The sequence below is a fragment of the Nymphaea colorata genome, chromosome 10, assembly GCF_008831285.2.
Source record: "Nymphaea colorata isolate Beijing-Zhang1983 chromosome 10, ASM883128v2, whole genome shotgun sequence".
Classification (NCBI taxonomy): domain Eukaryota; kingdom Viridiplantae; phylum Streptophyta; class Magnoliopsida; order Nymphaeales; family Nymphaeaceae; genus Nymphaea; species Nymphaea colorata.
In genome coordinates, this window is record NC_045147.1 from 10,501,080 (window position 1) to 10,522,426 (window position 21,347).

Here is a 21,347-nt window from a genome sequence, read left to right on the forward strand (position 1 = left end):
GGGGTGAACTTAAAAGTGTACGAGGATAAGGGATGAATGTGCCCTTCCACCAAGAGCTGTCTTTCTTCTATGTAGCCGACGTCTCCTGGATGATTATAAGATGATTCAATCATTAATTAGAAAAAAAAAATATTCATTTAAAAATAATGAAAAATATATTATTACTTAAGATTAAGAAAATTTAAAATATCTAAAAATAATAGAATAAAGAGTAGATGCCATGTCACACCCAGTGTTAGGCAATGAATCAAATCGATTTGTGCCACCCATTCAATTTTGTTTTCCCAGCGCTGCTTGGTACAACTTACATGGCAGAATCCTCATACATACTGGCAATTTACAGGCTAATAACTTGTGAGCATGTTACTTAACCTAGTTGACAGCCCTTTTGAGAACAGCAGTGAAAATTGGCAGGTGGAATAACAATTTTGGGTGAGCATGAGGTTAACAATCCACCATTCATAAAAGAGGCCCGAAGACCCAACCCCCGTTTTCCCTTCCTCTATCGTTGTGGGCTGTATCAGAGTCAGCGATGGCAGAAGTGGAGCAGCAATTATCCTTGCAGATGGGTGTCATCCAATGACAATCATCCCCTTTTGGCAAAGAAAAGGGCCACTCCGTAAACAAGTGACAAACATTTTGGAGCCTACAATTGAGGCCAAGCATTTAGACTGATTTGGCTTGGAAATCTTTCTTGAATCTAGAGAACATGGGAAAAAAGTACTCCGATGGAATGTGGGTGGCAAATGGGAAGGGCGTTTGTGAGGTAAAGTGATGAAGAATTTGAAGTTTCAACATCATGGATGTTGGTTAAGCTGATTAACTTGGTAAGCCAAGACGAATGAGAAACTGAAAATATAGAATAGCTGGAATAATGCAAGTTTCCTCTGCCCTGGAAGAACATGGAATAAGGCTTCAGATTGGAATTGGTGGTACAAAGAAAACTAAGCAGTGGTGGCTCAAACAGTGTGCAGAAGAAAATAGAGTTGTCGCAAGATCTGAATTTATGCATAAACATGCCAAAGAAAGCAGAGGGACAACCCTGTGTGCTCGAGGAGTCACAACTAGTATCCCAGACCCTGCGTCCTATGACTGCTTTAGTGGTGCTACAGGGAGTTGATGCTCAAGGACTCGAGACATTAGTGCCCATCAAACTGCCCGTTCCCTGCTCCGACCCCACTCAACCAACCTCCTCGGTTCTTCACATAAACGTCCGGAGGTAGTGACAAGGCCACAAAGTAATGCTCTACTTCTTGCAGACAAGGAGCAACTTCCTTGGCAAATTAATGGAAAGAGAATATGTTTGCACCAAGTTTGACAAAATCTTGATGAGTTATTACCAGTATTCACCACAAGAACAGACTCCATTCTTGAATGAGTGAAATCTATTTCCATCTCTAATAATGATATCTCTGTCAACCAAAATGCTGACAAATCTTATGAAAGAATGACAGTCACTACAGATGCGCAAATTCTTAATTACACGAATGGCAGCTGAATGTGGCGCATGAAGCAAGCCAAAGGCAAGTGCAAGCCTTTCACTATGATACGAGTTCTGCTTTCTGTCGGTACCCTCATATCCCAACTTCCTCACATCCACATTCAATTTCTCCAACTTCGCATGCATCTCAGCTGTCTGGGGATGAAACCTGTCACCAGATGTGAAATGATACAGCTTATTCCTTATCTCTATCCAGCTTTGTCCAGGATTTTTCTTTAAACCTCTCTGTTTCAACATTAATCGCACGCTGTTAGCAGAATCCGACTTTGCAGCATCATCATACATGTTAGCCAGCAACACATAAGTTGCTGGGTCAGTGGGATCTAACTCGAGAGCGCGGCCTGCTGCATACTCTCCTAAACCTACATTCTTATGCAATTTACAGGAACTCAATAAAGTTTTATATAAAAGTGCATCAGGTCTGAAAGGCATGCTTTCTGTAAGCTCAGCTGCAGATTCAAGAAACCCAGCACGGCCAAGAAGATCAACCATGCATACATAATGATCCAACGTCGCTGTGACCTTGTGAATTTCATGCATCTGCTTGAAAATTTGACGACCTCTCTCAACCAATCCACCATGACTGCAAGCATATAGAGCCAACAAAAAGGTAACATCATCAGGGTTCAGACCTACCAGTTGCATCTCTTCAAAACAATGAAGGGCACTGGCGAACTGCCCATTTGAGGCCATACCAGCCATCAATGCATTCCATGATACAACATTTGGATTGGGGATCAATGTAAACATTCTCTGGCTATCCCTCGTGTTTCCACACTTGCCATACATGTCAACCAGGCTGTTTCCTACAGAAATCCAGTGCTCGAACCCTGTCTTTACAGCACAGCAGTGGATTTGCTTTCCTGCCTCCAGTGCTGGCAAACCAGCAGAAGCAGATAAAAAGGTTGCTAAGCAAAAATTATCTACTCGGACGTTATCATCTAGCAAAACATGCATAACATCGAGAGCCTCTAAATGATGACCCAAATGGTTGTTTCCTTTTGCCAAGCTTGTATAAGTAACCACATCTCTATCTGCCATTGTCTTGGTAATACTCCAAGCATCCTCCATCATCCCGAATCTTGCATAAACATCAACTAGTGAATTTCCAACAGCAATATCTGCATCAGCACCACTCTTGATTATGCAACCATGAAACCTTCCCACTTGGTCTAGTTTGCTGGAGCAAGCCTTAAGCAAGCTAGCAAACGTGGATGAAGTTGCCTGAATTCCAGCTGCTTGCATATAATTAAATGCTTGAACAGCTTCACGTTCTTGGTTATGTATGGCGAAGCCAGTAATGAGAGATGTCCACAAGATGACGTCAGGTGTAGGTACTTCTTTGAAAAGAGATAAAGCATCTTCAGATCTCAAGCATTTCATGTACATGTCAACAAGTGCATTCACAACAGAAGCATTCTCTTGTAGGCCTACCTTCCATACACGTGAATGGATTAGCATTCCAAACTCCAGTAGTGGAATGCATGAGCAGGCCTTAAGGATGCCTGCATAAGTGTAGGAATTTGGGGATACGCGAGCAGCTCCCATGCTACAAAAAGCATCTATTGCTTCAACAAAGTTTTCAGCTTGTGTCAGCCCAGCAATCACAGTTGTCCACAAGAATGTGTCAGATTCTGGTGTTTGATTCAAAACTTTGTTAGCTTCTTCAATCATTCCAAATTTCAAGTACGTATCAATCAGAGCAGTTTTTAAAACCAAATTAAGTTTAATGCCCAGAAGAACTATATGAGCATGAACTGATTTAACACACTTGCGACCAAGAGAAAATGATGCCGGTAGCAGATTGACAAAAGTGAACTCATTTGGTGATATTCCCCATTCTTCCATTTGAAGATACAACCTCAATGCCGAACTGGGGTCCTGTTCCTGAATAAATGCAGCAATCATGGTTGTACAACTGATCACATCATGAAATTGCATTTCCAAGAAAACATCATATGCCTCCACAAATTTCTCACACTTCGAATAGAAGTCAATCAAGGCACTTCCCAGAACTGTATTTGACACAAATCCACACTTTGTCATCCATGCATGAATGTGCCTTCCATGCTCCGATGCCCCAGCAGAAGTGCAAGCACGCAAAGCACTTGCAAAAGTGAATTTGTTGGGGATCAAGCCAGAGAAAACCATCATATCAAATAAACCAATAGCCTTCTCATTCTCTCCACACTTGACGTAAGCAGATATCATCCCAGTCCATGAAACTACATCCTTTTTAGGCATTTCATCAAACAATTTACTCGCATGGACGATGTCAAAGCATTTCACATACAGTGAAAGCAGATTATTGTTCAAAAACAGATCGTGCTCAAGCCCGAGCTTTGTAATAAGGCCATGTACAGCAACACCCACTTTCAGGGCCCTTGAATTGCATATTGAGATAAACCATAAGCAGTGTTCCCTAGAAACATAAGGAGAATGTAGATTGCCGTTATAATGCAAAGCTGGGGAATGTTCAAAATTCTGTAATCTGCCCTTTCCATTAAATACCAGCCGCAGGTCTTGGTTGTTGGGGCTACCACTAGAAATGGAACATGGGTTTTGGTCACTAAGATGATTACTATAAGAAACAACGGTTAGCAGCCTTCTGGAATTGTTCTTACCCAATGAAAGTAGCCACAAAGGGAAGAAGGGCAACAGTTTGGGGCAACACGTATGAAATAGGATGTGACTCATGCTAGACAGTAAACGAAGATGCAAGTTCTAACTTCTCTCCATATTGATGTCACTGACTCGATTTCGTGCAGTGGTCAGGCCATGGCTGTCAGCAGTGCGGGCATTCATGAAATAAGAACAACAGTATTTGCCCAAGTAACCAGAAAAGGTCGTGAAGGAACAAAAAGCAGCGATGCCATTTTCACCGATTGCCGAGTCGCGAGTACCCGACGGGTTTTCGAGCATGTGACTCAAGTCGGGCTGGCCCGATCCTACTTCAGCTGGGCCCGATTCAATATGTATTACAAAATTATATTTAATATATTTTCATATACTTTTTATAAATACTTTATTCATTTAGTTTTTAGAATCAGGTTGAGCCCGGGCTAAGTCAAGTCAGCAAAAATGTCCAGCCCTGCTTAAAAGGACTTGTATTATCACGACGGGCACACTAGCGAAGCCAGAAATTTTGGTTGAAGAAAGCACTAATTCAATAACTTTAATGTTTTTTTAGAGGAATTATTAATGTAAAGATAAATAAACTTTGTAACTGGTGTACCAACTGCACACACCAGCCAACATGTGGCTCGTAGGGATTACCGTCTCAGAAAAACGAAATAATAAACGCATAAAATGGTTCAATTGACACGATAAGTTGAGGTATGAGATTTTTTAAAACTGTGCATTTCTTTCTCAATTTGAAGGTTAAGTATTCAAGAGCATCTTCCGTCTGCTTGTTTCGTTATCCAATGAGGTCCTGGGAGTTCATGTTTCTAGCTCTTGGTTCACTGTTCAGTCTTGGTTAAGCCTAGTAAGTAATAGCCATCATGATGCATAGGTGTTTGCTCTTGAACAAAAGCATCGATTCCTTGAAAAAGGTGTTACAGTGGGACGGAGGTCCATTCTGACCCAGTTGCTCGGAGTAGGTCGAATCAGACCCAGTCAAGTCACAACAAAACATCTCTCTCTCCCTCTGTTCAATGTGGTCTTTCCGTTCGTTTCTCGATGCAGCTTCTTGCTTTGAAATTATGACCCACAAGTGCTCCAACTTCAAGCTACTCAACGCAAAGCAGGTTAGGAACAAATTAACGTGAAACACCAGGAGGACATTGGGGTGTAGACACTTATTCCTCCTGGTAAATGTTTCATATTAACGTGCATGTACTGGTAGAGTTTCATGTTAAAAGTGCATCCACTTGAATTCCACCACTATGGGAGGCATCCTTGTAAACAGCATGGTTGAATGCTCAGAGGTTTACGCTGCCTGCAAGCAACAAAATCGCTTGACCCAAGTGTCGCTTCCCGTATAATAAACAGAACAAGAAGCTCTTCCCTTTCTTTAACTCAAAAGTTCTTAGGTCCCAGATTGATGGAATTCTTCTTGCAAAACTAAATTCTACAGGTCTGTAAAGGAGAGCGTCCTGAACGTCATGGAACCTGATGTATGCTAACATCGATTAGAAAACCACCAAAGTGAAAACAGAAGGCCAAGATACCTTTTTAGAAATAATACTCAAAAGAAAAAAGGAAACGGAAACCTGAAAGTCCTACAATATCTTTTTACTTCTTCAAGTTTTAGATTAGGTGAATTCTGAAACAAGACACAATTAAAGCAGAGAAGACTAACGGAAAACCTCTTATTGCTCAATTTAGAAACAAACAAGAGAACAGAAGAGTTAACACTATAAAGAACCATACACAATTCTATGACGTCCATTATTTTTCTGTTAGGGGAAGTATGTATATTTATGACTAACATGATTTTTTTCAACATTATTTGTGTATAGTTCTGATACAGAAGATTGAGGGTGCAGTTTTAACCATTTTTTATGTGGAACCTAATCTGCACAAGTCTGATCTTACAGATTGTTCCTGTTATGCAGGTATTGATTACTAGGGTAACGCCCAGCATTTAATATACAATGGACCACCCATGAACACATTTTTACAGAACTTATGAAATGAATCATTAGCCAAACGTCTTTTCACTGCTGTAGCACACATAAAGGAAACCATCTTCATCCATGCAAGTGTCATAAATGGAACCCATCAGGCTAGCTGTAGAGAAATACACAGAAGTTGCATAAGTCATCAAATAAGGCTCCTTCCACTCAAATGACCTACAAAACACAACAAAAAATAAGAACAGACCAGATGAAGGCAAAGTGTCCTTGACAAACACAAATAAGGCCTTTCCAGGAGCAAGATGAAGCCGGACACTCAAGACATGGATAAATTGCCCAAAGGCCATATCACATGGGACCAAATACCTGCCAAAAACAGAATACAGGATTAAGATGTTTCAGTTTACATGCATCTTTACAACATAAATATAGATCATGTGCGTTTCTTTTCACTATCTTTTCATCTTTTTCTTGTTCATATATGTTCTCTTTACATGCATGGTTACAGGTTTCCATTATTGTCATTATCTTTCCTGCTTTCTTTTGTGTAATCATATCCTTGAGATGAGGTTTCGCTTCCCTCCAACTTTACTCCCCCAGTTCCAAGCATTCTCCTTAAAATTTTTTACATGAGAATCTCCTACGTTGCACGATCTCTCATAAGTTCATAACTCCTCAGCATGGAATAATGGAGTCAAAGATACAAGCCAAGTATAAACTAAGATAACTAAGATTCCCACAAAGTTTCTCAATCTCAACTACAGTTGTCCTGCCAGTGAGTCAATGACATTATGCTCTTCCTTAAAGCATCCCTCTGAACTCACAACAGATGCAAGCATTATGGAATTTTCATTCCCTACTAGAAGTGGATCATATTATGAAACAGAAAAAAAATTTAAAAAAAAAAAAAAATATTGGCTTATACAGTTATCTGTTTGTTGGATGTTCTGTTGCAAAAGGGGCTAGGACCAGATAAAACAAATGTTTGGCATGACAAGCTTGCACAGTTGCATTTTGAATCCATCAAGGATGGAGTGGAAAAAGGTAGCACATTGAAGTTCAATGATGGATCAACTGAAGAAAAAGGATTCCCGTCTCTGGATAGCAATATGGAAAATTTGGCAAGAAAGAAATGAATGGGAAAATAAGAATTGAACGGGAAAAAAACCAGAACTCAAAAAGTATAGGAGAATAGTGCACAGGCTGGTAAGTAATACCTGAAGTCTGACAACTTAGGAAGTTATAGTGCTCAGGTGAAGGCATAAAAGGGAGATGACAGCCTCGTCCAGATGGTTGGCTTAACTTGCACATTGTGAGTAAATATATCAAGGATGGAACCTGCGTTTTGCATTTGAGGGACTGCAGGGGAAGTTCTTCATGGGCAGGAAATATGCTTATGAAGGTGCTACAAGTGATAGATCATTGAATTGTTGGGGCAGATAATATCAACCCATAAGTGAAAGTCAAGTTGCAGCGATCATAGATATGCAGTTGGTTTGTCAAATTGCAGGCTGGCCAGGAGCAGTAATGGACTGGACATTAACGCTAATTTTCTCAAAATTTTGTATGGCGTAAGCATTTAACTGTACTTAAATTACCTTTATGGATAGGAATACTAGCTGCATAGCTCAACAGTTAGCTCATGCTCCTCGTCCAGTGGTTCTAAACTCTGGCAGCATATAACTCCATCATGGAGGCCTTTTTGTTAATATGTATCTATTTTAATTATTGATTTATTATTAACTTCTTAGTAGGAGTCCACCAAACCTTGCTTGATGAAAAGAGGTTATGTTGTACTTGTATCTATTATATAGAGAAGTACCCTCACTATTATGGCCTGGAAAGTCTAACAGCCTAAAGAAACATAAGTAGATGCATTCTGACGCTACGTCAGTTGCCAACAAAAATTATCAACTCTTTTGTCAGGGGCAGGCAGTTGAAGTTTGCAATAGAGCAGAAATCAGCTGATTCAGCTCCAACCAACAAAGGAACTTGGCTGATGACAAATCGGTGCACGACCAAAACCAGGCAAACTGCTGAGAACTTACTTTCTCTTCTCCAACTCTGGGAGGTCAGTCCTTGAATATCTTTCAACAATCACCTAAGAGACAAAAAGCCAAAAAAGAAAAGGCTAAACATGTCATGGTCTAGTCATGCATGATGACAAGAAATAGAAGATTATATACATAAAATTAAAAACTACAGATTGTTGGTGGCTGAAAGTTAATAGTTCAAGCTACGAAACACATCCAAGTTTAGAGTACTAAATGTATAACAAACAAAAATTTCCAATAATGAGATACGTCAATATAAGTGCTGAAAATTAAATAAGCATTTGAAAATAGAACGAGGAGATCACTAGAGAAGCATATAAAATCTTGCCCTGCCACTTTAGAATAATAAATGTTTTCTTGCATATGACTCCTATTGACGTCATGGTTCAGAAAATAATAAGTTGCTAACGCAGAAAACCTGGACGTGAATCTTGCAGATGCATGAAAGAAGGTGACAACTCTGAGAAAAATGCGTGTCACTGTGATTTATAAGACAAATTGACAAGGATTTCACAAATGAGTGATACAGAATCTGTTAAAATCAACGTGCCAGACATGACTAGTTGACAACAGAAGAAGATTCCACAGTAAGACAAGATCATCTGCAAACGCAAACAACCTAGAAATTGCACTAATTCCAAAGTTATGTTCATCAAGAATGAAACAGCAAAGCCGCCAACACTTGCTTTCAGATAAATTTTTATGAGGAGCTTTCCCTCATCTTGATTAGCTGCAACTCGAGAAATAAAGGTTGGAAGGGGGCCTGCCTTTCTGCAAGGAAAACCCCAGTGCATATCATGACCAATAACAATTTAGACAAATGATAAATCAAGCGAAGAAAAAACTTTCCCACCTCCGTCCATTAAAACAGACAGGTAATGAAATTTTCGTTAACGTTCGACACTCAAAATTGGTGCTTTCACAAACGTGCAAGTAATCCCAGTTTAGAGTCGACCAAACAAAAGATGAACGGAAAAGCATAAGAAAGAAATGGTTTCTATACAGGTTCCATTCAACAAAATGAATCGCATTGGGAACAAAGGATGGCTAAGCTAAGACAAATCAAGTAATGAATTCGGGAGTGATAGCCCGCAAAACGCACATACAAAAGAAATTAAGAAACAATCCGATAGAAAAGGAGAACCATAGTAACTAGAATAACCAAAATCAGTTAAAATTAACAATTGATCTTAATGGAATTGCTACACTCATTCAAACAGACTAAATAATCAGGAAAATCCCAGTAAATAGACAAAGTTTTCTTTAATAACCAAACTGGTTGCAATATCAACATCCGAAGCAACCAAGTCCACAAACACAAAGGGACAATTCGCGCTGAAGTGAAATGATATGGACAAGAAAATAAAGAAGCCTGGCTCAAAGATGCTGAAAATTCACTGGATTAACGAACGGAGACCATGTATATCACAACTTTACAGCTAATGACCGAAATTTTACCGGAACTCGATCAGGATATTCAGAGAGAATTTCTTTCGATTCCGTCTTCCTCTCCTCTGCAGCCAAGAAAAGAAAAAGAATAGGAATTGGGAGCTAGCCGGAACCAAATAGAAGGGAAAGATAAGAAGAGGGAAAAAGTTACAAGAAAATCACGAGGATATACCCAAAGAGAACTCCTGCTTAAATGGTATCCGCTTCTTCATCGATGACGACGATGATGAACGATGAGTTGATGATGATGACGGAGTGGAATGGCAGGAGTCCCTGATGCCTAATAGCATCCTTCTCCAAACGTGTGATGGTGGAAGACTCGGTTTGCTGCTTGACGGACTCTGTGTCGAATACCGTATCGTTTTTGTGATCAAATCGGTAGTTGGAAGATTGGCCGATTTTTTCTGTGGAAGAAGTCGAGAGGTCTGTTGGTGACTTGCTTTCCAGCGACGTAAAGTTTGGAAATTAATATACCTACTACTTCTTTTAAAGTTGTTTGTTAACTATATAAAGTTGGAAATTAATATCCCTACTTCTTTTGTTTGTTAACTATATAAAGTTTGGAAATTAATATCCCTACTTCTTTTAAAGTTGTTTGTGAACTATATAAAGTTTGGGAATTAATATCCCTACTTCTTTTGTTTGTTAACTATATAAAGTTTGGAAATTAATATCCCTACTTCTTTTAAAGTTGTTTGTTAACTATATAAACTAAGGGGGTTAGGTCGCTAGTAGGTACCTGGTATTGGGTTCGATTCGGACCCACAATCGGGCTTATGGCTCGAAATGTTATCGGCCGGCTAAGATAGGCTCGATAAACTTGGGTGTCAAGCTTGCTAGCATTTACAATATTAAAGAATAACACACTTTAATGTGGCAGTGATATGAGATTTGAAAGAATAACAAACTCAAATGTGACAGTGATATGAGATTTGGACAGGTTCTTTAACAACTCGGCTCATTCTTAGGTTCAAGCCCCTAGTGCGGTGAATCTCGCATTTTTAATTTCATTCGAAAAAATATAAAATAAAAAACAAAACAGCTAACTACTTTAACAACCTTCTCCATAAAACTTTAAAAACTCGCTCAATCTTCAAGCTACTCCTTCCATATTTCTTTTTTTTTTTTTGTTATAGAAAATCGTTAATGTAATGGAGTCATAGGTAAAAGAAGAGAGGTAAATTAATCAGATCTAATAAAACCCTATACTGTATATGCATTTTATGACTAATAAAATGTCAATTTTGTCATTGGATCCAATTATTTGAGGTTGGATTTAGATCCAGTATTGGATTGCATTGAAACCATATTGTATGTCTAATTTGATGGGAATCTTTTGAGCCGTTGATTGTAAAAAAATCGGATGATAAAAGTTAAGTTGAAAACGTAAAAACCAAACTATTTATTCAAGCTGTATTATTTTGAAATCTTCTTCTTGTTCTTTTTTCCCATTTTTTTAAAATATTTTTGTCTTATTTGGGGATTCTGGACTTTGCTCTGGTTCCCAATTTGGCTTTATTTGTGATTGAGTGTACTCTTCTTATTCCTCTACCTTAAACGTTGGAGTACTTTTGCTCACATTTTTCTTCTCATAATGATGCATTCTGGATACAGTTTGGACAAGTCGGGCCTATACCAAACCCGAGTTCGTACCAGTTCCTGACTAAGTGAGACTGTGCCTGCAAACGGATCCGAATCAGCTAAAATGCACATAAAATCGGTCTTTGATCGGATCCACTACTGTCAAAAAGAGGAAAACAGCAAATTCCATTTGAATTCCTACCTGGTACTAGGGGTGAACAACGAGTTGAAAAGCTCGGCTCGTGAATGAGTTCGAGTCAAGTCATTTGCTTAACGAGTCGAGCACGAGTTCATGAGTTGTCTCGTTCAAATAATCGAGTTGAGTTCGAGCTCAACACGTAGCTACCCAGTCGAGCTCGAGCTTTCATCGAGTCTCGACATGAAGATGAATATCAATTCTATTCAAATGAGTTTGTCGAGCCTTAATGTTCGAGCTCAACATGTAATGATGAATATCAATTCTATTCAAATGAGTTTGTCGAGCTTTAATCGAATGAGCTCGAGCTCAATACATAACTGCCGAGTTGAGCTCGAGTTGCTTCCGTCGAGCTATTCTCGAACTCAAGCAGTGTTTAAGCTTGAGGTTTTATTAGTTGAGCCGAGCTCGAGCTAACTGAACTCGGGCTCTACTCGGCTCGTGTTCACCCATCCTACCTGGTACTAAGTTGGTCTATCGAAACTTATTCAATTGGAATGACAAAATTATAATTTCATAGTTTTCACATTAAAAGGTGAAGGTTGGATCGGACGTGCCTTAGTAGAAAATTCATAAATTCACAGCACAGCACCAAGAGGCAGCTTGGTGCAAGTGATTCCCCTCACCCTTTATTTTATACAAAACAATAAAGTCAGTAGGCGACCCCTTTTTTCTTCGCAAGATTCTTTTCCATTTAAAAAAAAAAAAAAACTAACTTGGATGTTTCCATTTTATTACTTTTATTAATTATTTGTCTTAATGTTTAATCAATAATATTATTTCAACTTATATAGTGAAAATTTCATCTTGCCTTTTGCTTTTTCTTTGAGTGAGCCTTGCAAAAGGGAAAAAGAGAATCACTTACAACATGGGCAATCTTATATAAAGAGTGAAAGGAAAAAGGTTACCACTCCAAAAAGAAAAGCTTGGCAAGGGAAAAGACAAACGAATGAATTGAGTCCAATGTTGCTCGTATCGTATCGGAACTCTCACCGCACAACGCATTGACCGATACATCATAAACAAAATAATAATAATAATAATAATAATAACAATTTTACATTGGTGCATAAAGGTAGAAATGACCAAAGACTATCTATTAAAATAATAAAAAAACATTTTAAAAGGGCAAAAGAGGATTTAAAAAGGTGAAATGTCTAAAATGTCCACTTCCTTTATAAAAAATTTCAAAAATGCCTCTACCCCTTTTGTGCATATTTATTGCATGCACACGATTCAATCTGGTCTTAATCATCGCATGAAAGAATAGGGTGTCATTGTCTTCCTTATTTAAACGTTTTATTTGAGATTTTTGATGAATGATAGAGAAACACAGAATGGTCAGAACTAGGTAGGGTCTTGAATTTAACACATATATTTATGAAACACCAATCTAGCTTATATTGAAGTGAGTTCCCTTATTTTCTATTATTCGACCACATATATTTCCTATGGTGAAAAATATACACATATTTTTTCTCTTTCTTAATGATAGATCCACCTAATCGTCTGACCATCACATCCGATTCAGATATTTATTTTTTCAAAATCTAATAAAAAAAATGCATGTCCAACAAACTTGCATTTAACGAGCAGTATTGTAAAAACTGAAAAATAAAGTCGGCCATGCTACTAATTTATTGTATCGACCAACTCAGCAATTGAATATTAGCAAAATATATACATTCAAAAATATTCAGCTGAAAGAATCAAACCGAGTTGTCACAGATTCTAGAACACTGAGAAACAAGAAAAGTCCAAAATATTTTTTAAAAAATAAATGAGCTTCTCATACGATTATTTTAGTAAGAGAAAAAGCACTTGAATGTTAGCATAGCTGGTTGGAGAGTCGAAGAGTCCCGTCAACAGTTTGATTTCTATGAATGTTAATTTTCAGTGTTCTAAATAGAGGCCCAATGACGCACTAACGACATGCAACAATGTTAATTGGAGACCCAATGACGCACTAATTAAGCTTGGGCGGTACTCGGCCCCACTTTGGGCTGAAAAAAAAAAAAGCATTAGGGTGGGCTCGATTAAGTTCGATTCGGTTCTATAAATTTTTTTAATATATACTTTATTAATTTTTATATATAATTATAATATTTTATTATATAATTTTATATAAAATATATACATATATTTTAATATAATAGACCGGGCCGAGCTATAAGGCTGGCTCTTGGTTTCCGGTGTCAGCCTGCCCAATGCCGAGGTTTACATTACATTCCACAATCTAGCAGAGCACCAAGGAACCTGACCTGAACCTTGAGAACAATGACGGTCCGGCCAATTTTTTTCCTCCATATTTCATTATTACCATTTTCTTTCTCCCTACGAAAACCTGAGATGGACGGCGGCTAACGAAGTTCCACGTTGAAGCCTAAAATTTGATCTTAATTTAGTAAAACTCTTTGATTTTCTAAATTTCCCACACATGGCTTCCCTTTTGAATAATTACCTGTTACGGTTTTATGGGTAAATGTAGAAGGCCCTTTCCTAGCATTGGGAAAGCATGTTCCCACATTTTATTTGAGGAAATATTTTAGTAATTAATATAAAAATTTGTAAATTCTACCTTTTAGATTTAACTATTGAAGATATTTTGACGTATGGTTTCTTCATAACATATAAGTTTCTCTGGAAAAAAAAAAAGCTGCCGTTTGCATAAAAAAATAATAAATATATCTGTTTTCTGAATGATGCATAAAAGATGGATCGGCGAAAATGAAATAAATAGCGACGGAGAAGAACATACTAGAATCTTATTCCAACGGATTCGGGTTCTTTGGACTCGACACGGTTCCGCCTAACACCGGTATCTCGCTCGTTGGTAGGTAAGGCGGGGGTTCGTTTCCTGGATTTTGGTGAACCCCCACACGGCCCACCGTCCCTCCACCCCCCCACCCCCTTTTCCTACCTGTGCCTATAAAACTCTGTTTTCCTTCTCCCCGGTTTCTTCTGACCGTTCTCTTGCTTGATCTCGTCTTTCCATCTTCTTCTCCGCATTCGTTTCTGGTTTTTGTTTGCTGTCTGGGAGTAGGCCCTAGCTGCCTCAGCCATGACGAAATCGAGCTCCGATGCACCGGCCACTTCATCTGAGCCGTGAGTAACGCAATCGAAACTCTTCTTTCCGTTCTCTTGAAACACTAGATTTCCGCGTTTCGCTCTTTTGGTTCTGCGAGAGTCGTGTCGAGTGGGGACTGTTTGGTGAACTGTGGGACTGAGGGTTTGATCATGGGGACAGTGCATTTCTTTTGGGCAAGCAAGACGCGGGAGGCGGCCACGTTTCCTGTTCTTTGTAGGTTCTGTTACGCGTGAAATGGTGTCTGCACTTGGCCTTTTTGTCTGATCTGTGCGTTTAGTGTTTCATATTTTTGTTTTCAAGACGCGAGGGTAAGGGTGAGGGTTTTTGCTGTATCCGTTGGTGGGTTGGGGTTGAAAAGCATGACAATTGATGATCAAGGTGAGAAACTTGAATGTTGCTACGGGAATTCTTGAATTAAATTCAGAGACCTTACGGTTTTTTGAAAGCAAAATGGGTCCCCTCTTCTTTCTTTAGGCAAACTTTCCTGGGACATCTGCTTGTGCTTATAACCTGAGGATCTTTACCCGGTCTACAGTGCATCTTGTAAACTGGTTAAGCCGCAGGACGCTGGGAATCCAATTGTCTGTAGTGTCACGAATTGGGAGGTTTACTGTTACCTTCGGACTTGTTGATTACCTGGGAAGTTGCGATACAGTTCTTTGAACGCAATTCATCTACTTACCTGAAGTGGTCCAGCGTGTTCTTCACCTTAAAGGCTTTTTGTCTTTTGAGCTTTCATGTCACCCTATTTCTGATAAGTAGATTGGATTGCTGACCTTTTTACCTTAGGAACGAATACCTCATTCCTTTTTCTTGAAAAGGGGAGACGCCACTAGGAAGCAACTTCTGCATAGAGGTCGATAGCAAATCGAACTCAAGATGAAATCCAATATGGTTTTTTGAAAGGATGTAGAAAAAGGAATAAGGTCCTCGTGCCTACCTGACCTGGTCAAAGCTGATCATCCGCTGCCCATGTTCTGCTCTCCGGTTGCTTGCCTTACGTATGTGGTCTCTATTCTAGTAGTTGTGACATTGAATCAAGTAAAATTCCAGCGGTGATTATATGAGAGTGATTTTTCAAGTATTGGGTTAATTTTCTGAGATCTCTATAAGACAACAAGAAGAAGCTACGTGTGGCGAACCTTTCTGAGCGGCTTCTTTTACTTTTGTAGCCTTGCGGTCTTTGATAACTATTAGTTTCTTCTTCCTGGTCCTGTCACTTCCTGATGTGTAATAAATCTATTTGTAGTTCTAGATTTCTGTTGCATTGACGTTTGTCTGAAACAGGAAGGGTGCTAAGAGGGATTTCAGTACTGCAATATTGGAACGTAAGAAGGCTCCCAATCGGCTGATTGTTGATGAAGCTGTAAATGATGATAATTCTGTTGTTTCAATGAACTCTGAGACAATGGAAAAGCTCCAGTTTTTCCGGGGGGATACCATCTTGATTAAGGTGTTTAGTCTGGAAACTCTGAATCTTTGCCTTCCATGTATTTATGTCTAGGACACACTGCAGAGTGATTTATAAGTAATTCTTTTCAGGGCAAAAAGAGGAGGGACACAGTGTGCATTGTTCTTGTTGATGATTCTTGCGAGGAGCCAAAGATTAGAATGAACAAAGTTGTGCGTGCAAATCTAAGAGTACGCCTAGGTGATGTTGTTTCTGTCCATCAATGCCCTGATGTGAAGTATGGAAAACGTGTTCACATACTGCCAATTGATGACACAATTGAGGGCGTTACAGGAAATCTATTTGATGCTTATCTGAAACGTGAGTAAATTCCCAGTAGCCTTTCTGATAACAATTTTGTTCTGTGAGTTGCATCTTTCCCTAAACTTGTTTCTTGTTATTTCAGCATACTTCCTGGAGTCCTATAGGCCAGTGAGAAAGGGTGACCTTTTCCTTGTAAGAGGAGGAATGAGGAGCGTGGAATTTAAGGTTATTGAAACAGATCCTGGTGAATATTGTATTGTTGCCCCAGACACAGAGATCTTCTGTGAAGGAGAGCCTGTTAAACGTGAGGATGAAGAGCGATTAAATGAAGTTGGCTATGATGATGTGGGTGGTGTAAGAAAACAGATGGCTCAGATTCGTGAACTGGTTGAACTTCCACTCAGACACCCCCAGCTGTTCAAATCAATTGGGGTGAAGCCTCCAAAAGGTATCCTGCTTTATGGGCCACCTGGTTCTGGAAAGACATTAATTGCTAGAGCTGTTGCAAATGAAACTGGTGCCTTTTTCTTCTTAATCAATGGACCTGAAATTATGTCTAAATTGGCTGGAGAAAGTGAAAGCAACTTGAGAAAGGCCTTTGAGGAGGCTGAAAAGAATTCTCCTGCTATCATCTTTATTGATGAGATTGACTCCATAGCCCCCAAAAGAGAGAAGACACATGGTGAAGTGGAGAGGCGAATTGTGTCCCAACTGTTGACTTTAATGGATGGCCTTAAGACTCGAGCACATGTTATTGTTATTGGAGCTACTAATAGACCAAACAGCATTGATCCAGCTCTTAGAAGATTTGGAAGGTTTGATAGGGAGATTGATATTGGTGTTCCAGACGAGGTTGGGCGGTTAGAAGTTCTCAGAATACACACAAAGAACATGAAGCTTGCAGATGATGTAAAGATTTTTTTTTTCTTCTTGAATATCTTCTTTTCTGCTTCTTATTATATTTATGATCTGTCTTACTGTCTTTTATAAATATCTCTAAAATTCTCTTGTAATGTCATCTTAACTTTTAGGTTGACCTGGAAAGAGTTGCAAAAGATACACATGGTTATGTCGGAGCAGACCTTGCTGCTCTTTGCACCGAGGCTGCCCTTCAGTGCATTCGGGAGAAAATGGATGTCATTGACTTAGAGGATGATGCAATTGATGCTGAGATTCTTAACTCAATGGCAGTAACAAATGAACATTTCAAAACAGCTCTAGGCTCTTCCAATCCATCTGCTTTACGTGAAACTGTGAGTCTTTGCATCATCCTCTCCTCATCTTCTTGTTTGTTCAAGAAGGGCTCATCCTTTGTTTTTGGGTCGCTATATGATTTTTGTTTCTATCTTCACAATTTTGATAGGTTGTGGAGGTTCCTAATGTCACATGGGAGGATATTGGTGGCTTGGACAATGTGAAAAGAGAACTTCAGGAGGTGATTTTTTATATCTTTCTATTTTGCCGGCCATCCACTGCTTCTGTAAGAGGAAGATCAGTGTGTTGAAATGGAATGTATTGGAACAGTCTCTGGCTGAGCACTTTGTTCTAGAAGTCAGCAAGCAAGAAATTGCTGACTGCAGTTGTTGTTGATCATACTTGATCAGTTTTAAATCTCTTTTAAGCTCTTAAAATTTCTGTTTGGTCAGCAAATTTTTAGTATTTTTACTGTTTAAAATCAGTGAATGGATTCTTGCATGGAAGTTTTGCGTGCAATTCATCCTTGTTATATCTAATTATTGTTGTTTCATGATTATTCTGTTACAGACTGTACAGTATCCAGTTGAGCATCCTGAGAAATTTGAGAAGTTCGGGATGTCTCCCTCCAAAGGAGTGCTATTTTATGGCCCTCCTGGCTGTGGTAAAACTCTTCTTGCAAAAGCTATTGCAAATGAGTGCCAGGCCAATTTTATTAGTGTGAAGGGTCCTGAGTTGTTAACAATGTGGTTTGGAGAGAGTGAAGCTAATGTTCGGGAGATCTTCGACAAAGCCAGGCAATCAGCTCCCTGTGTCCTTTTCTTTGATGAACTTGACTCTATAGCAACTCAGGTAACACTTGTTAATGACTTATCGTATTCTTTGTCTAGTTTCTAATTTTTTATGGTGATGAAGATGAAAAATAAATGTATGGAAACAATTGGGATGCATTGAATTTTAGCCATTCTAGCCGTTTTAAGTTTGTTTTAATTGGTTTTGTCAGTTGCCAAGTCTGGATAATTGCTTGGCTGCATATAGGATTGGTCAAAACTCAAAACTAAATATGCGAAGTCCATAGCATTCGGTTTTAGAGGATCTCAAATGGCTTGTCAGATTTGTAGAACAACAACACGCTGAATGTGTTGATGCTCTTCTTTACAGCTTCAAGAATACCTTTACTAGTTTTCTTTTGTACTCTTACCTTCCTGGAATATGTGTAATAGTTTATTTCAAACGCTTCTTCGCTTTATAATAAGGAGCATTTGTTTATATTATGTTCTTATCTGGCATTTCAATGGGAATGCCTTTTTTTCCTTTCCTAACTGATCATTTATCTCCTTGTCATAGTTTGGAATTTTGACCTTCAATGAACATGTTTATTCTTTTATTTGAAATCTTGTTCACTTATGGAAATTTATGTTCTCTCCCCCTATCTGCTGCTCATATTTTGGACTTTTGACCTTCCAGAAACACCTTTACTAGTTTATTTTTAACCTCTCATTCATTCATACTGATGAACATTTACTTGTATAATATTTTCCTTGTGTGAAACTTGAATGGGAATGTCTTTTCTTGCTTTTCCTGACTAATCATGCTCTCTTTTCCATTTGTGTCTTCTTCAGCGTGGAAGCTCTGTCGGAGATGCTGGTGGTGCCGCTGACCGTGTCTTGAATCAATTGTTGACTGAAATGGATGGCATGACTGCAAAGAAAACTGTCTTTATAATTGGAGCAACAAACAGGCCAGATATTATTGATCCTGCCTTGCTTAGGCCTGGTCGTTTAGACCAGTTGATTTACATTCCCTTGCCAGATGAAGCTTCTCGACTCCAAATCTTCAAAGCATGTCTACGGAAGTCACCTGTATCAAAGGACGTTGACCTTCCTACCTTGGCACGCTATACTCATGGTTTTAGTGGTGCTGATATTACTGAAATTTGCCAGAGAGCTTGCAAATATGCTATCAGAGAGAACATTGAGAAGGTAGAACCTTTTCCCTTATTCTTTTCCCGTTAAAGGGGTCCCTTTCCATGTATAGTATGTCAAATTGTTCTATGAAGTTCCTGACCATATAGTCATGAAAGTCCGGTCATGTTTTCTTTGATAAAATAGTGGAACTTCTCTTTTGCCTGTGTCACTGTGGTTTACTATCTTAATATGTTGCTTATCGTTGTTTATTTCATCTGATTGGACTGGTTGTGGTTTTGGCGGTTTAATTGCCAGTCTTTTAGTTTTGCCTGGGCTTTGGCGGCAGTGTTTATACTTTAAAGATATGTGGCATTTCGTGATTTCTTATTTTGTACGTATTGTTCCAGTACTTTTGGAACTTTTATATGACGCCAGCAGCAAGCCAGCAACTATTTCGCTGCAATTTGGCTCAATTAGAATTTTTATCGAGAGATCTACAAAAAAATTACGAGAATGCAGCAACTGCATGGTGATCAAGACTCTCTGCTTCTTCACAGACATGCTCCGAAAATTATTCTTTTGTTAGTTCACCGTGCGAGTTTCTATATTGTTTGAAGAACCAGCTCCTTTCTTTTCTGTATGTCTCGGAAGGAGCCTCTGAGCAGGTGCTTAAATTACAGCCTTACGTGTATATTAGCCTGGATAATTGATAAGGGAATTACTTGATACATTTGACAATCTGTTTGATAGATGGTTGCTTTTTGTAAGATGCATTCTTGCATCAGTAAGGCAGGCATAGGCCCTAATGCTAAATGTGTCAATTATGATGGTTATTTACAGTATTTGGTTGGTGTCAATTTTATTTAGATCTGGAACCCATGAGCGTGGGTTTTCGACAGAAATGGTTTTCTTGTTACTTTTTGTGTTGTTGAGCCCAGAAACTATATTTTTCCTGCAGAAAGCGAATGCAGTCTGGCACTTCTGTGATTAAGCTTGTTTACAGAAATGTTTGTGATATTTTTTCTCACAATCATTTCCCATGTGAAAACAGGACATTGAGCGGGAGCGCAAGAGGAGGGAGAACCCTGAGGCAATGGATGAGGATGACGTAGATGAAGTTCCGGAAATAAAAGCAGCACATTTTGAAGAATCCATGAAGTATGCTAGAAGAAGTGTAAGTGATGCTGACATAAGGAAGTACCAACTCTTTGCCCAAACGTTGCAGCAATCTCGTGGGTTTGGATCAGAATTCCGCTTCCCTGACAGACCTGAGTCTGGTTCTGCTGCTGGAGCCGCTGATCCATTTGCCACTGCCGGCGGTGGAGATGATGATGATCTGTATAACTAAGCTGTGAATACTTGGACGGATGCGACTCCAGCGAACATTTGATCTGCAAGTCCATCCTTTTCGTGCTTTACCATCCGAGAAATTGTTCCATTCTTTCCTGAATTTTTACTTGTTGCACTCAACGCGTTTACGTTTATTTGATGTTATACGATCACAATGAGGTGGTTGGCCCCTGTGGAATACCAACTTTCATTTAATTTGCTGTAGTGCAGGCACAAAAAGTTGGTACTGAATTTTTTTTTTTGGTTGAAATGCTACAAGTGTTGTTATCGACAGCGCCGCAATATAGTAATATACCGGCTCATGCATATCGTACTAGCGCCTTAGGTATATGTAAATTTTTGCCATTTTTTGAAATAAGCTTAAAGTGATTTTTTGTTTTTTGAATTAAAGAAGGCGATATGTAACAATTTTTATTTGTCGTTGCGTTGCATCAATGAGCAAACTAATGCAATGCTGATGCCATTTTTCACATTAGTATAGAGGATACGCATCCTTTGATTAATGAAGTCCAAGAGGAAATTTGAAGGTTTGAAACACCATTTTGTTTTCAACTCTTTAAATGGCTTTTCTTCAGTGTCTATTTTGTATAAGAAAGTGAAAACCATTAGGTGATCCCTTTACTATTCTTTTTTTTTTTTTAGAAGTAAAGCTGACTAATACCATCTCTCTTTATGCTTGCTTAATGATATAAAATTCACTTCTGTAATAAAAGTTCATTTCATCTTTTGCTTT

At 38.8% G+C, this 21,347-nt stretch overlaps 3 protein-coding genes across 4 annotated transcripts; 1 reads left to right on the plus strand and 2 right to left on the minus strand.

Moving 5' to 3' along the window:
- Positions 1 to 261: 261 nt before the first annotated feature.
- Positions 262 to 4,363, minus strand: LOC116262057 (pentatricopeptide repeat-containing protein At5g52850, chloroplastic). Its single transcript, XM_031641078.2, has one exon. It carries the CDS (start codon positions 4,196 to 4,198, stop codon positions 1,337 to 1,339), a length of 2,862 nt encoding a protein of 953 aa, XP_031496938.1. The 5' UTR covers positions 4,199 to 4,363; the 3' UTR covers positions 262 to 1,336.
- Positions 4,364 to 5,839: 1,476 nt separating this feature from the next.
- LOC116261805 (autophagy-related protein 8i-like) lies at positions 5,840 to 9,957 on the minus strand. Of its 2 annotated transcripts, XM_031640681.2 has the most exons (5): positions 9,757 to 9,932; positions 9,594 to 9,649; positions 8,130 to 8,182; positions 6,329 to 6,447; positions 5,863 to 6,235 (listed from the first exon to the last, which is right to left on the minus strand). In XM_031640681.2, exons 1-5 carry the CDS (start codon positions 9,872 to 9,874, stop codon positions 6,147 to 6,149), a joined length of 435 nt encoding a protein of 144 aa, XP_031496541.1. In that variant the 5' UTR covers positions 9,875 to 9,932; the 3' UTR covers positions 5,863 to 6,146. The 2 variants fall into 2 exon arrangements, with proteins under 2 accessions (XP_031496542.1, XP_031496541.1); XM_031640682.2 differs by lacking the exon at positions 6,329 to 6,447 and having other exon boundaries at positions 5,840 to 6,297; positions 9,757 to 9,957.
- Positions 9,958 to 14,280: 4,323 nt separating this feature from the next.
- Positions 14,281 to 20,818, plus strand: LOC116262404 (cell division cycle protein 48 homolog). Its single transcript, XM_031641745.2, has 9 exons — positions 14,281 to 14,466; positions 15,737 to 15,902; positions 15,992 to 16,220; positions 16,306 to 17,072; positions 17,195 to 17,416; positions 17,527 to 17,598; positions 17,928 to 18,209; positions 18,980 to 19,339; positions 20,316 to 20,818. Exons 1-9 carry the CDS (start codon positions 14,423 to 14,425, stop codon positions 20,610 to 20,612), a joined length of 2,439 nt encoding a protein of 812 aa, XP_031497605.1. The 5' UTR covers positions 14,281 to 14,422; the 3' UTR covers positions 20,613 to 20,818.
- The last annotated feature ends 529 nt before the right edge of the window (positions 20,819 to 21,347 follow it).

Excerpts from the sequence above, each read along its gene's own strand:
- LOC116262057 (XM_031641078.2), bottom strand. The coding sequence starts at position 4,198 with ATGAGTCACATCCTATTTCATACGTGTTGCCCCAAACTGTTGCCCTTC.
- LOC116261805 (XM_031640681.2), bottom strand. The coding sequence starts at position 9,874 with ATGCTATTAGGCATCAGGGACTCCTGCCATTCCACTCCGTCATCATCA. Across the intron at positions 9,650-9,756 it reads TAAGCAGGAGTTCTCTTTGG|AGGAGAGGAAGACGGAATCG; the intron begins GTATATCCTCGT and ends TCTTGGCTGCAG. Across the intron at positions 6,236-6,328 it reads GGACACTTTGCCTTCATCTG|CTAGCCTGATGGGTTCCATT; the intron begins GTCTGTTCTTAT and ends ATTTCTCTACAG.
- LOC116262404 (XM_031641745.2), top strand. The coding sequence starts at position 14,423 with ATGACGAAATCGAGCTCCGATGCACCGGCCACTTCATCTGAGCC. Across the intron at positions 14,467-15,736 it reads CCGGCCACTTCATCTGAGCC|GAAGGGTGCTAAGAGGGATT; the intron begins GTGAGTAACGCA and ends TGTCTGAAACAG. Across the intron at positions 17,073-17,194 it reads ACATGAAGCTTGCAGATGAT|GTTGACCTGGAAAGAGTTGC; the intron begins GTAAAGATTTTT and ends CTTAACTTTTAG.